This window comes from Bombina bombina, chromosome 4 (assembly GCF_027579735.1).
Source record: "Bombina bombina isolate aBomBom1 chromosome 4, aBomBom1.pri, whole genome shotgun sequence".
Taxonomy (NCBI): Eukaryota; Metazoa; Chordata; class Amphibia; order Anura; family Bombinatoridae; genus Bombina; species Bombina bombina.
The window spans coordinates 12,211,061-12,226,252 of NC_069502.1; the positions used below are offsets into that span (position 1 = coordinate 12,211,061).

The 15,192-nt window shown below is 50.2% G+C and overlaps 1 protein-coding gene across 1 annotated transcript in view; it reads left to right on the forward strand.

Annotated features, from left to right (window-relative positions):
- Positions 1-8,803: 8,803 nt before the first annotated feature.
- The window catches only part of PPM1G (protein phosphatase, Mg2+/Mn2+ dependent 1G), a gene marked incomplete in the record, with an annotated part of 375,123 nt that continues 368,734 nt past the window's right edge, over positions 8,804-15,192 (forward strand). The window contains 1 exon segment of the mRNA XM_053710941.1: positions 8,804-8,986. Within this exon segment, the coding sequence (XP_053566916.1) occupies positions 8,876-8,986 (111 nt within the window).

A 15,192-nucleotide genomic window follows, 5' to 3' on the forward strand; every position in this document is an offset into this window, starting at 1 on the left:
ATATATAAACTACTACATGGCTCGTTTCCGACAAAGCAACCCTCATACATATCTAAATGGGAGGGGGAACTTGGTATCACTTAAGTCTCATCCTCACTAGTTGGGATTTATACCACTTCATGGACACTGTATCCAGGATTGACACTAAAACCTAGATTACGAGTTTTGCATTAGAGGCTGTGCGGTGCTAACGAGCAGTTTTCACTCACCGCTCACTTACCTACAGCGCTGGTATTACGAGTTTTCAGAAACCCATCGTTAAAAGACAAGAAGTGAGCGTAGAGCAAAATTTTGCCCATTACCGCACTCCAATACCATCGCTGCTTAAGTCAGCAGTGAACTGGTGTAACGTGCTTGTGCACAATTTCCCCATAGAAATCAACGGGGAGAGCCGTCTGAAAAAAAGTCTAACACCTGCAAAAAAGCAGCATAAAACTCCTTAACGCAGCCCCATTGATTCCTATGGGGAAATAAAATTTATGTCTACACCTAACACCCTAACATGAACCCAGAGTCTAAACACCCCTTATCCTACACTTATTAACCCCTAATTTGCCGCCCCGACATAGCCGACACCTACATTATACTTTTTAACATTATACTTTTTAACCCCTAATCTGCTGACCCCAACATTGCCGATACCTACATTATATTTACCCCTAATCTGCTGCCCCCAATGTCGCCGCCACTTACCTACACTTAGTAACCCCTAATCTGCCACCCCCAACGTCGCCGCCATTATATTAAAGTTATTAACCCCTAAACCTAAGTCTAACCCTAAACCTAACACCCCCTAACTTAAATATAATTTCAATAAATCTAAATAAATATTCCTATCATTAACTAAATAATTCCTATTTAAAACTAAATACTTACCTATAAAATAAACCCTAAGATAGCTACAATATAACTAATAGTTACATTGTATCTAGCTTAGGGTTTATTTTTATTTTACAGGCAGGTTTGTATTTATTTTAACTAGGTAGAATAGTTATTAAATAGTTATTAACTATTTACTAACTACCTAGCTAAAATAAATACAAATATACCTGTAAAATAAAACCTAACCTAAGTTACAATAACACCTAACGCTACACTATAATTAAATAAATTAACTAAATTAAATACAATTACCTAAATTAAATTAAATTAACTAAAGTAAAAAAAACCCCACTAAATTACAGAAAATAATAAACAAATTTACAGACATTTAAACTAATTACCCCTAATCTAATAGCCCTATTAAAATAAAAAAGCCCCCCCAATATAAAAAAAAACCCCTAGCCTAAACTAAACTACCAATAACCCTTAAAAGGGCCTTTTGTGGGGCATTGCCCCAAAGTAATCAGCTCTTTTACCTGTAAAAAAAAAATACAAACAACCACCCAACAGTAAAACCCACCACCCACACAACCAACCCCTCAAATAAAATACTGTCTAAAAAACCTAAGCTCCCCATTGCCCTGAAAAGGGCATTTGGATGGGCATTGCCCTCAAAAGGGAAGTTAGCTCTTTTGCCGCCCAAACCCTAATCTAAAAAATAAAACCCACCCAATACACCCTTAAAAAACCTAACCCCCTGAAGATCGACTTACCGGGAGACATCTTCATCCAAGCTGGGCGAAGTGGTCCTCCAGACCGGCAGAAGTCTTCATCCAAGCCGGGCAGAAGTGGTCCTCCAGATGGGCAGAAGTCTTCATCCAGACGGCATCTTCTATCTTCATCCTTCCGGCGCGAAGCGGGTCCATCTTCAAGACATCCGACACGGAGCATCCTTTTCAAGACATCCGACGGGGAGCATCCTCTTCATCCGATGACTAAAACAGAATGAAGGTACCTTTAAGTGACGTCATCCAAGATGGCGTCCCTTAGATTCCGATTGGCTGATAGAATTCTATCAGCCAATCGGAAATTAAGGTAAAAGAAATCCTATTGGCTGATGCAATCAGTCAATAGGATTAAAGTTCAATCCTATTGGCTGATTCAATCAGCCAATAGGATTGAGCTTGCATTCTGTTGGCTGATTGGAACAGCCAATAGAATGCGAGCTCAATCCTATTGGCTGATTGCATCAGCCAATAGGATTTTTTCTACCTTAATTCCGATTGGCTGATAGAATCTTATCAGCCAATCGGAATCTAAGGGACGCCATCTTGGATGACGTCACTTAAAGGTACCTTCATTCTGTTTTAGTCGTCGAATGAAGAGGATGCTCCGCGTCGGATGTTTTGAAGATTGACCCGCTCTGCACCGGAAGGATGAAGATAGAAGATGCCGTCTGGATGAAGACTTCTGCCCGTCTGGAGGACCACTTCTGCCCAGCTTGGATGAAGACTTCTGCCCGTCTGGAGGACCACTTCGCCCGACTTGGATGAAGACGTCTTCTGGTAAGTCGATCTTCAGGGAGTTAGTGTTAGGTTTTTTAAGGGTGTATTGGGTGGGTTTTATTTTTTAGATTAGGATTTGGGCGACAAAAGAGCTAACTGCCCTTTTAAGGGCAATGCCTATCCAAATGCCCTTTTAAGGGCAATGGGGAGCTTAGGGGGGGTTGGTTGTGTGGGTGGTGGGTTTTACTGTTGGGGGGGTTGTTTGTATTTTTTTTTACAGGTAAAAGAGCTGATTACTTTGGGGCAATGCCCCGCAAAAGGCCCTTTTAAGGGCTATTGGTAGTTTAGTTTAGGCTAGGGTTTTTTTTTATTTTGGGGGGGCTTTTTTTATTTTAATAGGCTATTAGATTAGGTGTTTAAATTTCTGTAATTTGTTTATTATATTCTGTAATTTAGTGGGGGTTTTTGTACTTTAGCTAATTTAATTTAGGTAATTGTATTTAATTTAGTTAATTTATTTAATTATAGTGTAGTGTTAGTTGTTAGTGTAACTTAGGTTAGGTTTTATTTTACAGGTAAATTTGTATTTATTTTAGCTAGGTAGTTAGTAAATAGTTAATAACTATTTAAGAACTATTGTACCTAGTTAAAATAAATACAAACTTGCCTGTAAACTAAAAATAAATTCTAAGCTAGCTACAATGTAACTATTAGTTATATTGTAGCTATCTTAGGGTTTATTTTACAGGTAAGTATTTAGTTTTAAATATGAATTATTTAGTTAATGATAGGAATATTTCTTTAGATTTATTTAAATTATATTTAAGTTAGGGGGTGTTAGGTTTAGGGTTAGACTTAGGTTTAGGGGTTAATAACTTTAATATAGTGGCGGCGACATTGGGGGCGGTAGATTAGGGGTTAATAAATGTAGGTAGGTGGCGGCGATGTTAGGGACGTCAGATTAGGGGTTAATACTATTTAACTAATGTTTGCGAGGCGGGAGTTTCAGCGGTTTAGGGGTTAATATGTTTATTATAGTGTCGGCGACGTTGTGGGCGGCAGATTAGGGGCCAATAAGTGTAGGTAGGTGGCGGCGACATTGGGGGCGGCAGATTAGGGGTTAATAAATATAATGTAGGTGTCGGCGATGTTGGGAGGAGCAGATTAGGGGTTAATACATAAAGTGTAGGTGGCGGCGGTGTCTGGAGCAGCAGATTAGGGGTTAAATTTATTTTTTTAGTATTTGCGATGTGGGACGGCCTCGGTTTAGGGGTTAATAGGTAGTTTATGGGTGTTAGTGTACTTTTTAGCACTTTAGTTATGAGTTTTATGTTACAGCGTTGTACCATAAATCTCTTAACTACTGACTTTTAAATGCGTTAGGACTCTTGACAGGGTAGGGTGTACCGCTCACTTTTTGGCATCCCAGGACAGACTTGTAATACCGGCGCTATGGAAGTCCCATAGAAAAAAGACTTTACGAAGTTTACAGAAGTCGTCTTGCGGTAAGGCCAAAGAAGTGTGCGGTGACCCTAAACCTTCAAGACTCGTAATACCAGCGGGCGTAAAAAAGCAGCAATAGGACCTCTTAACGCTGCTTTTTTACCCTAACGCACAACTCGTAATCTAGCAGTAAGTATTTACTGCCATATATCATTCCTACACCTTTTCATTTTCATCTTTTGTTTTTTCCCCGAAGATCCACTTACAGTTTTTGAAGACCCGACATCCATCCTCAATGAAGCCGACAGAAGTCCTCAACGAAGCGGCAGAAGTCTTCATCCAACCAGGCAGAAGTCTTCATCAAGATGGCATCTTCTATCCTCATCCATCCGGCGCGGAGCGGGTCCATCTTCAAGACATCCGGCGCGAAGCATCCTCTTCAATCGACGTCTTCTTGAACAATGAATTCTCCTTTAAATGACGTCATCCAAGATGGCATCCCTTGAATTCCGATTGGCTGATAGAATTCTATCAGCCAATCGGAATTAAAGGTGAAAAAGATCAGCCAATAGAATGCGAGCTCAATACTATTGGCTGATTGGATCAGCCAATATGATTTTTTCACCTTTAATTCCGATTGGCATTCTATTGGCTGATTGGAAGAGCCAATAGAATGCGAGCTCAATACGATTGGCTGATTGGATCAGCCAATCGGATTGAACTTCAATCTGATTGGCTAATTGAATCAGCCAATCAGATTTTTCCGACCTTAATTCCGATTGGCTGATAGAATCCTATCAGCCAATCGGAATTGAAGGGACGCCATCTTGTATGACGTCACTTAAAGGTACCGTCATTGTGTACGAAGACTCCGGAAGAAGAGGATGGCTCCGCGTCGGCTCCTTGGAAGATGGCTCCGCTCCGGATGGATGAAGATTGAAGACGCCGCCTGGATGAAGACTTCTACCTGATGAAGGACCTCCTCTGCGCACCTTGGATGAAGATTTCGGCCCGGTTTGGTGAAGACGACTCAAGGTAGGGATATCTTCAGGGGGTTAGCGTTAGGTTTTTTTAAGGGGGTTTGGGTGGGTTAGAGTAGGGGTATGTGGGTGGTGGGTTTTAATGTTGGGGGGTGTATTTTTTTTTACAGGTAAAAGAGCTGATTACTTTTGGGCAATGCCCTGCAAAAAACCCTTTTAAGGGCTGGTAAAAGAGCCGATTACTTTTGTAATTTAGAATAGGGTAGGGCATTTTTTTATTTTGGGGGGCTTTTTTATTTTATTATGGGGCTTAGATTAGGTGTAATTAGTGTAAACTTCTTGTAATATTTTTAAATTTTTGTAATTTAGTGTTTTTTTTGTATTATAGATTAGTTTATTTAATTGTATTTTAGTTTAGCTAATTGTAATTAATTTATTTAATTAATTTATTGATAGTGTAGTGTTAGGTTTAATTGTAACTTAGGTTAGGATTTATTTTACAGGTAATTTTGTAATTATTTTAACTAGGTAGCTATTAAATAGTTATTAACTATTTAATAGCTATTGTACCTAGTTAAAATAAACACAAAGTTGCCTGTAAAATAAATATAAATCCTAAAATAGCTACAATGTAACTATTAGTTATATTGTAGCTATATTATGGTTTATTTTCTAGGTAAGTATTTAGTTTTAAATAGGAATAATTTATTTAATTATAGGAATATTATTTCGTTTAATTAAAATTATATTTAACTTAGGGGGGGAATCCACAGAAGAAGGCAGCACCTTGCAGTATAAAAGTATCTTTATTTCCACATGCTGGAATAAAACAGTGACGTTTCGGGTAGAGAACTCTTAATCATGATTAAGGGTTCTCTACCCGAAACGTCACTGTTTTATTCCAGCATGTGGAAATAAAGATACTTTTATACTGCAAGGTGCTGCCTTCTTCTGTGGATTCATTGTGGTTATAAAGGGATTACAGCACCCTTTCTGGCCTGCACCTGACAGTGGAGCTGAGCTACAAACTGTTCTAACTTAGGGGGGGGGGGGGGTTAGGGTTAGGTTTAGGGGTTAATAACTTTATTATAGTAGTGGCGACGTTGCGGGCGGGAGATTAGGGGTTAATAATTGTAGGTAGGTGGCGGCGATGTTAGGGAGGGCAGATTAGGGGTTAATAAAATGTATTATAGTGTTTGCGAGGCGGGAGTGCTGCGGTTTAGGGGTTAATACATTTATTATAGTGGCGGCGAGGTCCGGTCGGCAGATTAGGGGTTATTAAGTGTAGTTAGGTAGCGGCGACGTTGGAGGGGGCAGATTAGGGGGTAATAAATATAATATAGGTGTCAGCGATGTTAGGGGCAGCAGATTAGGGGTTCATAGGGATAATGTAGGTGGCAGCGGTGTCCAGTCCACAGATTAGGGGTTAAAAAATTTTATTAGAGGGTTGGCGATGTGGGGGGGGGGGGGGCTAGGTTTAGGGGTACATAGGTAGTTTATGGGTGTTAGTGTACTTTATAGCACAGTAGTTAAGAGCTTTATGGGCTAATGCCGGAATATAAAGCTCCTAACTACTGACTTTTTTTGGCGGTAGGACTCTTGTCGGTAGAGGCTCTACCGCTTAGTTCTTCCAAGACTCCAAATACCAGCGTTAGGCAAATCCCATAGAAAAGATAGGATACGCAATTGACGTAAGGGGATCTGCGGTAGCCTGGAGTTGCGGAAAGGAAGTGAGCGGTAGACCCTTTCCTGGCTGACTCTAAATACCAGCGGGCGGTAAAAAGCAACGTTAGGACCCCTTAACGCTGCTTTTGACGGCTAACGCCAAACTCTAAATCTAGGCGTTAGGGTTTAATAACTTTAGTATAGTAGCGGCAAAATTGGGGGTGGCAGATTAGGGGTTAATAAATGTAGGTAGGTGGCGGTGACATTGGGGGCTGGAGATTAGGGGTTAATAAAATTATGTAGGTGTCGGCGATGTTGGGGGCAGCAGATTAGGGGTTAATAAGTGTAATGTAGGTGTCGGCGATGTCGGGGGCAGCAGACTAGGGGTGTTTAGACTCATGGTTCATGTTAGGGTGTTAGGTGTAAACATAAATTTTGTTTCCCCATAGGAATCAATGGGGCTGCGTTACTGAGCTTTACGCTCCTTTATTGCAGGTGTTAGGCTTTTTTTCAGCCGGCTCTCCCCATTGATGTCTATGGGGAAATCGTGCACGAGTATGTAAAACCAGCTCACCACAGCGCTGGTATTGGAGTGCGGTATGGAGCTCAATTTTGCTCTACGCTCACTTCTTGCCTAATAACGCTGTTTTTTTTTAAACCTGTAATAACAGCGCTGTAGGGAAGTGAGCAGTGACAATAACTTGCAAGTTAGTACCGAGCAGCTCTTACTGCAAAACTCGTAATCTAGCTGATAGTTAATTTAATTTGTAGTTTAATGTTATTTTAGTATACTAGTTAGGGTAGGTTAATTAATAGTTTAATATAGTTTAATTTAATTCTAAAGGTAAGTTTACATTTATTATAAGATAGGGATGAGTTAATATTTAATGTAAAGTTAGCGAGTTGTTAGGTTTAGGGGTTAATAGCTTAATTTAGTTTATGGCGATGTGGGGGGCTGGCGGTTTAAGGGGTTAATAGGTTTAGTTAGTGGTAGTGATGTGGGAGGCCAGGGGTTTAGGGGTTAATACATTTATTTACTTGCGGCGGGATAGGGGTTAATACATTTATTTAGTTGCTGTGGGCGGCGGGATAGGGGTTAATACATTTAATTAGTTGCTGTGGGCTCCGGGAGCGGCGGGATAGGGGTTAATACATTTAATTAGTTGCTGTGGGCGGCGGGATAGGGGTTAATACATTTAATTAGTTGCTGTGGGCTCCGGGAGCGGCGGGATAGGGGTTAATACATTTAATTAGTTGCTGTGGGCGGCGGGATAGGGGTTAATACATTTAATTAGTTGCTGTGGGCTCCGGGAGCGGCGGGATAGGGGTTAATACATTTAATTAGTTGCTGTGGGCTCCGGGATAGGGGTTAATACATTTAATTAGTTGCTGTGGGCTCCGGGATAGGGGTTAATACATTTAATTAGTTGCTGTGGGCTCCGGGAGCGGCGGGATAGGGGTTAAAATTTTTAATATAGTGGTGGTGTTTAGTGACAGGATATAAATAAAGTTGGGAAAAAGCCGAATAGCAGCGAGATCGATGACTGCTAGTTCACAACAGTCTGCTGCTCATCGCCCCGTACTTTGTGTGCGGCTTTTTTGATAAATATGGAAAGCGTATTCAGGTCCGTGGCCGCGATGTTAGGTGAGCGTATTGGTGCTGCTGAATGCAGCATAGTTGACGCCTTGATAAATAGGCCTCGTTGCCTCCCGCCCCCTTCGCTCCGCTCTTGTTACCTCATCACACTCCCGTTTACACGACTTCTCCAGCCTGGCTGCCATCTTGTAGAACTCTCTGACGCTCTTCTTCAAGCGCTCCCTAAAGACTCTTCTGTTCAGGCCGCTTACAACCTCCTATCTCACGGCTATCCCCTGAGCCCACGAGCCGTTTGTAGATCACCTGCATCTCGCAGGGCCCTCTATTAATGTTACCTTGTATACCGCCTGTGTTTATAGCGCTCTACAAATACCTGATAATAATAATAACTGTGTGCTGATTGGCTAAACATTTCACTGTGCATTGCTGCTGCTGCTGGCTTGTAATAAAAACACAAATTGTCACTGTATATAAGGAACAGCCTGCTCCTATGTTATAATAAAGATTTGTTGTCATTTGTTTCCAGGGTGACGAGCGTTTAATCATGACGTCATGTGCGTGCGATATTCTCAGACTTTTTACGATAAACTGTGCGCGGCCATGTTTGTATCGGGCACTAGAGTAACAGGCCAGTTATTATTATTACAGTGCGCGTGCATCTGATAAACGCGCGTTCTCTGGATGGTTACTTATACATTTCTGGTCCCGTTCGCCTTTAGGTGCCAGAAACAAAGATGGCGGACGCTGCTTCTGCTGCGGATCACGTGAAGGAATGCGCGCACTCTGTCTTCTGGTCCTTTAATAGTTTCCGTTTCCGGTGTAGCCGTTTCGCCGGGAGCCGTTGTGATTTGCACGTGTCCGTCATGGGAGCTTATTTGTCTCAACCGAACACCGAGAAGTGCTCTGCGGATGGCGGCAACGGGAAGATGCGCTACGGCTACTCGGCCATGCAGGGCTGGAGGGTGTCTATGGAGGTGAGTGCGCGAGCCAGGGGCCCCGGGAAAAGTGCGCGTGAGCTTAAGGCTTCCCCGGGGTAAGTGCACGTAAGACAGTGCGCCCCCCCCCCCCGAGAAAAGTGCCCGTGAGACAGTGCGCCCCCCTCCCCCGAGAAAAGTGCCCTTGAGACAGTGCCCCCCCCCCCTGAAAAGTGCCCGTAAGACAGTGCCCCCCCTGTAAGTTCCCGTGAGACAGTGCCCCCCCCTGTAAGTTCCCGTGAGACAGTGCCCCCCCTGTAAGTTCCCGTGAGACAGTGCCCCCCCCTGTAAGTTCCCGTGAGACAGTGCCCCCCCCTGTAAGTTCCCGTGAGACAGTGCCCCCCCCTGTAAGTTCCCGTGAGACAGTGCCCCCCCTGTAAGTTCCCGTGAGACAGTGCCCCCCCTGTAAGTTCCCGTGAGACAGTGCCCCCCCCTGTAAGTTCCCGTGAGACAGTGCCCCCCCCTGTAAGTTCCCGTGAGACAGTGCCCCCCCTGTAAGTTCCCGTGAGACAGTGCCCCCCCTGTAAGTTCCCGTGAGACAGTGCCCCCCCTGTAAGTTCCCGTGAGACAGTGCCCCCCCTGTAAGTTCCCGTGAGACAGTGCCCCCCCTGTAAGTTCCCGTAAGACAGTGCCCCCCCTGTAAGTTCCCGTGAGACAGTGCCCCCCCTGTAAGTTCCCGTGAGACAGTGCCCCCCCTGTAAGTTCCCGTGAGACAGTGCCCCCCCTGTAAGTTCCCGTGAGACAGTGCCCCCCCTGTAAGTTCCCGTGAGACAGTGCCCCCCCCTGTAAGTTCTCGTGAGACAGTGCCCCCCCTGTAAGTTCCCGTGAGACAGTGCCCCCCCTGTAAGTTCCCGTGAGACAGTGCCCCCCCTGTAAGTTCCCGTGAGACAGTGCCCCCCCTGTAAGTTCCCGTGAGACAGTGCCCCCCCTGTAAGTTCCCGTGAGACAGTGCCCCCCCTGTAAGTTCCCGTGAGACAGTGCCCCCCCTGTAAGTTCCCGTGAGACAGTGCCCCCCCTGTAAGTTCCCGTGAGACAGTGCCCCCCCTGTAAGTTCCCGTGAGACAGTGCCCCCCCTGTAAGTTCCCGTGAGACAGTGCCCCCCCTGTAAGTTCCCGTGAGACAGTGCCCCCCCTGTAAGTTCCCGTGAGACAGTGCCCCCCCTGTAAGTTCCCGTGAGACAGTGCCCCCCCTGTAAGTTCCCGTGAGACAGTGCCCCCCCTGTAAGTTCCCGTGAGACAGTGCCCCCCCCTGTAAGTTCCCGTGAGACAGTGCCCCCCCCTGTAAGTTCCCGTGAGACAGTGCCCCCCCCCTGTAAGTTCCCGTGAGACAGTGCCCCCCCCCTGTAAGTTCCCGTGAGACAGTGCCCCCCCCTGTAAGTTCCCGTGAGACAGTGCCCCCCCCTGTAAGTTCCCGTGAGACAGTGCCCCCCCCCCTGTAAGTTCCCGTGAGACAGTGCCCCCCCCCCTGTAAGTTCCCGTGAGACAGTGCCCCCCCTGTAAGTTCCCGTGAGACAGTGCCCCCCCTGTAAGTTCCCGTTAGACAGTGCCCCCCCTGTAAGTTCCCGTGAGACAGTGCCCCCCCTGTAAGTTCCCGTGAGACAGTGCCCCCCCTGTAAGTTCCCGTGAGACAGTGCCCCCCCTGTAAGTTCCCGTGAGACAGTGCCCCCCCTGTAAGTTCCCGTGAGACAGTGCCCCCCCTGTAAGTTCCCGTGAGACAGTGCCCCCCCTGTAAGTTCCCGTGAGACAGTGCCCCCCCTGTAAGTTCCCGTGAGACAGTGCCCCCCCCTGTAAGTTCCCGTGAGACAGTGCCCCCCCTGTAAGTTCCCGTGAGACAGTGCCCCCCCTGTAAGTTCCCGTGAGACAGTGCCCCCCCTGTAAGTTCCCGTGAGACAGTGCCCCCCCTGTAAGTTCCCGTGAGACAGTGCCCCCCCTGTAAGTTCCCGTGAGACAGTGCCCCCCCTGTAAGTTCCCGTGAGACAGTGCCCCCCCTGTAAGTTCCCGTGAGACAGTGCCCCCCCTGTAAGTTCCCGTGAGACAGTGCCCCCCCTGTAAGTTCCCGTGAGACAGTGCCCCCCCTGTAAGTTCCCGTGAGACAGTGCCCCCCCTGTAAGTTCCCGTGAGACAGTGCCCCCCCTGTAAGTTCCCGTGAGACAGTGCCCCCCCTGTAAGTTCCCGTGAGACAGTGCCCCCCCTGTAAGTTCCCGTGAGACAGTGCCCCCCCTGTAAGTTCCCGTGAGACAGTGCCCCCCCTGTAAGTTCCCGTGAGACAGTGCCCCCCCTGTAAGTTCCCGTGAGACAGTGCCCCCCCTGTAAGTTCCCGTGAGACAGTGCCCCCCCTGTAAGTTCCCGTGAGACAGTGCCCCCCCTGTAAGTTCCCGTGAGACAGTGCCCCCCCTGTAAGTTCCCGTGAGACAGTGCCCCCCCTGTAAGTTCCCGTGAGACAGTGCCCCCCCTGTAAGTTCCCGTGAGACAGTGCCCCCCCTGTAAGTTCCCGTGAGACAGTGCCCCCCCTGTAAGTTCCCGTGAGACAGTGCCCCCCCCTGTAAGTTCCCGTGAGACAGTGCCCCCCCTGTAAGTTCCCGTGAGACAGTGCCCCCCCTGTAAGTTCCCGTGAGACAGTGCCCCCCCTGTAAGTTCCCGTGAGACAGTGCCCCCCCTGTAAGTTCCCGTGAGACAGTGCCCCCCCTGTAAGTTCCCGTGAGACAGTGCCCCCCCTGTAAGTTCCCGTGAGACAGTGCCCCCCCTGTAAGTTCCCGTGAGACAGTGCCCCCCCCTGTAAGTTCCCGTGAGACAGTGCCCCCCCTGTAAGTTCCCGTGAGACAGTGCCCCCCCTGTAAGTTCCCGTGAGACAGTGCCCCCCCCTGTAAGTTCCCGTGAGACAGTGCCCCCCCCTGTAAGTTCCCGTGAGACAGTGCCCCCCCTGTAAGTTCCCGTGAGACAGTGCCCCCCCTGTAAGTTCCCGTGAGACAGTGCCCCCCCTGTAAGTTCCCGTGAGACAGTGCCCCCCCTGTAAGTTCCCGTGAGACAGTGCCCCCCCTGTAAGTTCCCGTGAGACAGTGCCCCCCCTGTAAGTTCCCGTGAGACAGTGCCCCCCCTGTAAGTTCCCGTGAGACAGTGCCCCCCCCTGTAAGTTCCCGTGAGACAGTGCCCCCCCTGTAAGTTCCCGTGAGACAGTGCCCCCCCTGTAAGTTCCCGTGAGACAGTGCCCCCCCCTGTAAGTTCCCGTGAGACAGTGCCCCCCCCCTGTAAGTTCCCGTGAGACAGTGCCCCCCCCTGTAAGTTCCCCGTGAGACAGTGCCCCCCCCTGTAAGTTCCCGTGAGACAGTGCCCCCCCCCTGTAAGTTCCCGCGAGACAGTGCCCCCCCCCTGTAAGTTCCCGCGAGACAGTGCCCCCCCCTGTAAGTTCCCGTGAGACAGTGCCCCCCCTGTAAGTTCCCGTGAGACAGTGCCCCCCCTGTAAGTTCCCGTGAGACAGTGCCCCCCCCTGTAAGTTCCCGTGAGACAGTGCCCCCCCTGTAAGTTCCCGTGAGACAGTGCCCCCCCCTGTAAGTTCCCGTGAGACAGTGCCCCCCCTGTAAGTTCCCGTGAGACAGTGCCCCCCCTGTAAGTTCCCGTGAGACAGTGCCCCCCCCTGTAAGTTCCCGTGAGACAGTGCCCCCCCTGTAAGTTCCCGTGAGACAGTGCCCCCCCTGTAAGTTCCCGTGAGACAGTGCCCCCCCTGTAAGTTCCCGTGAGACAGTGCCCCCCCTGTAAGTTCCCGTGAGACAGTGCCCCCCCTGTAAGTTCCCGTGAGACAGTGCCCCCCCCTGTAAGTTCCCGTGAGACAGTGCCCCCCCTGTAAGTTCCCGTGAGACAGTGCCCCCCCTGTAAGTTCCCGTGAGACAGTGCCCCCCCTGTAAGTTCCCGTGAGACAGTGCCCCCCCTGTAAGTTCCCGTGAGACAGTGCCCCCCCTGTAAGTTCCCGTGAGACAGTGCCCCCCCCTGTAAGTTCCCGTGAGACAGTGCCCCCCCTGTAAGTTCCCGTGAGACAGTGCCCCCCCTGTAAGTTCCCGTGAGACAGTGCCCCCCCTGTAAGTTCCCGTGAGACAGTGCCCCCCCTGTAAGTTCCCGTGAGACAGTGCCCCCCCTGTAAGTTCCCGTGAGACAGTGCCCCCCCTGTAAGTTCCCGTGAGACAGTGCCCCCCCTGTAAGTTCCCGTGAGACAGTGCCCCCCCTGTAAGTTCCCGTGAGACAGTGCCCCCCCTGTAAGTTCCCGTGAGACAGTGCCCCCCCCTGTAAGTTCCCGTGAGACAGTGCCCCCCCTGTAAGTTCCCGTGAGACAGTGCCCCCCCCTGTAAGTTCCCGTGAGACAGTGCCCCCCCTGTAAGTTCCCGTGAGACAGTGCCCCCCCTGTAAGTTCCCGTGAGACAGTGCCCCCCCTGTAAGTTCCCGTGAGACAGTGCCCCCCCCTGTAAGTTCCCGTGAGACAGTGCCCCCCCTGTAAGTTCCCGTGAGACAGTGCCCCCCCTGTAAGTTCCCGTGAGACAGTGCCCCCCCCTGTAAGTTCCCGTGAGACAGTGCCCCCCCCTGTAAGTTCCCGTGAGACAGTGCCCCCCCTGTAAGTTCCCGTGAGACAGTGCCCCCCCTGTAAGTTCCCGTGAGACAGTGCCCCCCCCTGTAAGTTCCCGTGAGACAGTGCCCCCCCTGTAAGTTCCCGTGAGACAGTGCCCCCCCTGTAAGTTCCCGTGAGACAGTGCCCCCCCTGTAAGTTCCCGTGAGACAGTGCCCCCCCTGTAAGTTCCCGTGAGACAGTGCCCCCCCTGTAAGTTCCCGTGAGACAGTGCCCCCCCTGTAAGTTCCCGTGAGACAGTGCCCCCCCCTGTAAGTTCCCGTGAGACAGTGCCCCCCCCTGTAAGTTCCCGTGAGACAGTGCCCCCCCCTGTAAGTTCCCGTGAGACAGTGCCCCCCCCTGTAAGTTCCCGTGAGACAGTGCCCCCCCCTGTAAGTTCCCGTGAGACAGTGCCCCCCCTGTAAGTTCCCGTGAGACAGTGCCCCCCCTGTAAGTTCCCGTGAGACAGTGCCCCCCCTGTAAGTTCCCGTGAGACAGTGCCCCCCCCTGTAAGTTCCCGTGAGACAGTGCCCCCCCCTGTAAGTTCCCGTGAGACAGTGCCCCCCCTGTAAGTTCCCGTGAGACAGTGCCCCCCCTGTAAGTTCCCGTGAGACAGTGCCCCCCCTGTAAGTTCCCGTGAGACAGTGCCCCCCCTGTAAGTTCCCGTGAGACAGTGCCCCCCCTGTAAGTTCCCGTGAGACAGTGCCCCCCCTGTAAGTTCCCGTGAGACAGTGCCCCCCCCTGTAAGTTCCCGTGAGACAGTGCCCCCCCTGTAAGTTCCCGTGAGACAGTGCCCCCCCTGTAAGTTCCCGTGAGACAGTGCCCCCCCTGTAAGTTCCCGCGAGACAGTGCCCCCCCCTGTAAGTTCCCGCTGAGACAGTGCCCCCCCTGTAAGTTCCCGTGAGACAGTGCCCCCCCTGTAAGTTCCCGTGAGACAGTGCCCCCCCTGTAAGTTCCCGCTGAGACAGTGCCCCCCCCTGTAAGTTCCCGCGAGACAGTGCCCCCCCTGTAAGTTCCCGCGAGACAGTGCCCCCCCTGTAAGTTCCCGTGAGACAGTGCCCCCCCCCTGTAAGTTCCCGTGAGACAGTGCCCCCCCTGTAAGTTCCCGTGAGACAGTGCCCCCCCTGTAAGTTCCCGTGAGACAGTGCCCCCCCCTGTAAGTTCCCGTGAGACAGTGCCCCCCCCTGTAAGTTCCCGTGAGACAGTGCCCCCCCTGTAAGTTCCCGTGAGACAGTGCCCCCCCTGTAAGTTCCCGTGAGACAGTGCCCCCCCCTGTAAGTTCCCGTGAGACAGTGCCCCCCCTGTAAGTTCCCGTGAGACAGTGCCCCCCCTGTAAGTTCCCGTGAGACAGTGCCCCCCCTGTAAGTTCCCGTGAGACAGTGCCCCCCCTGTAAGTTCCCGTGAGACAGTGCCCCCCCCTGTAAGTTCCCGTGAGACAGTGCCCCCCCCTGTAAGTTCCCGTGAGACAGTGCCCCCCCTGTAAGTTCCCGTGAGACAGTGCCCCCCCTGTAAGTTCCCGTGAGACAGTGCCCCCCCTGTAAGTTCCCGCTGAGACAGTGCCCCCCCTGTAAGTTCCCGCTGAGACAGTGCCCCCCCTGTAAGTTCCCGTGAGACAGTGC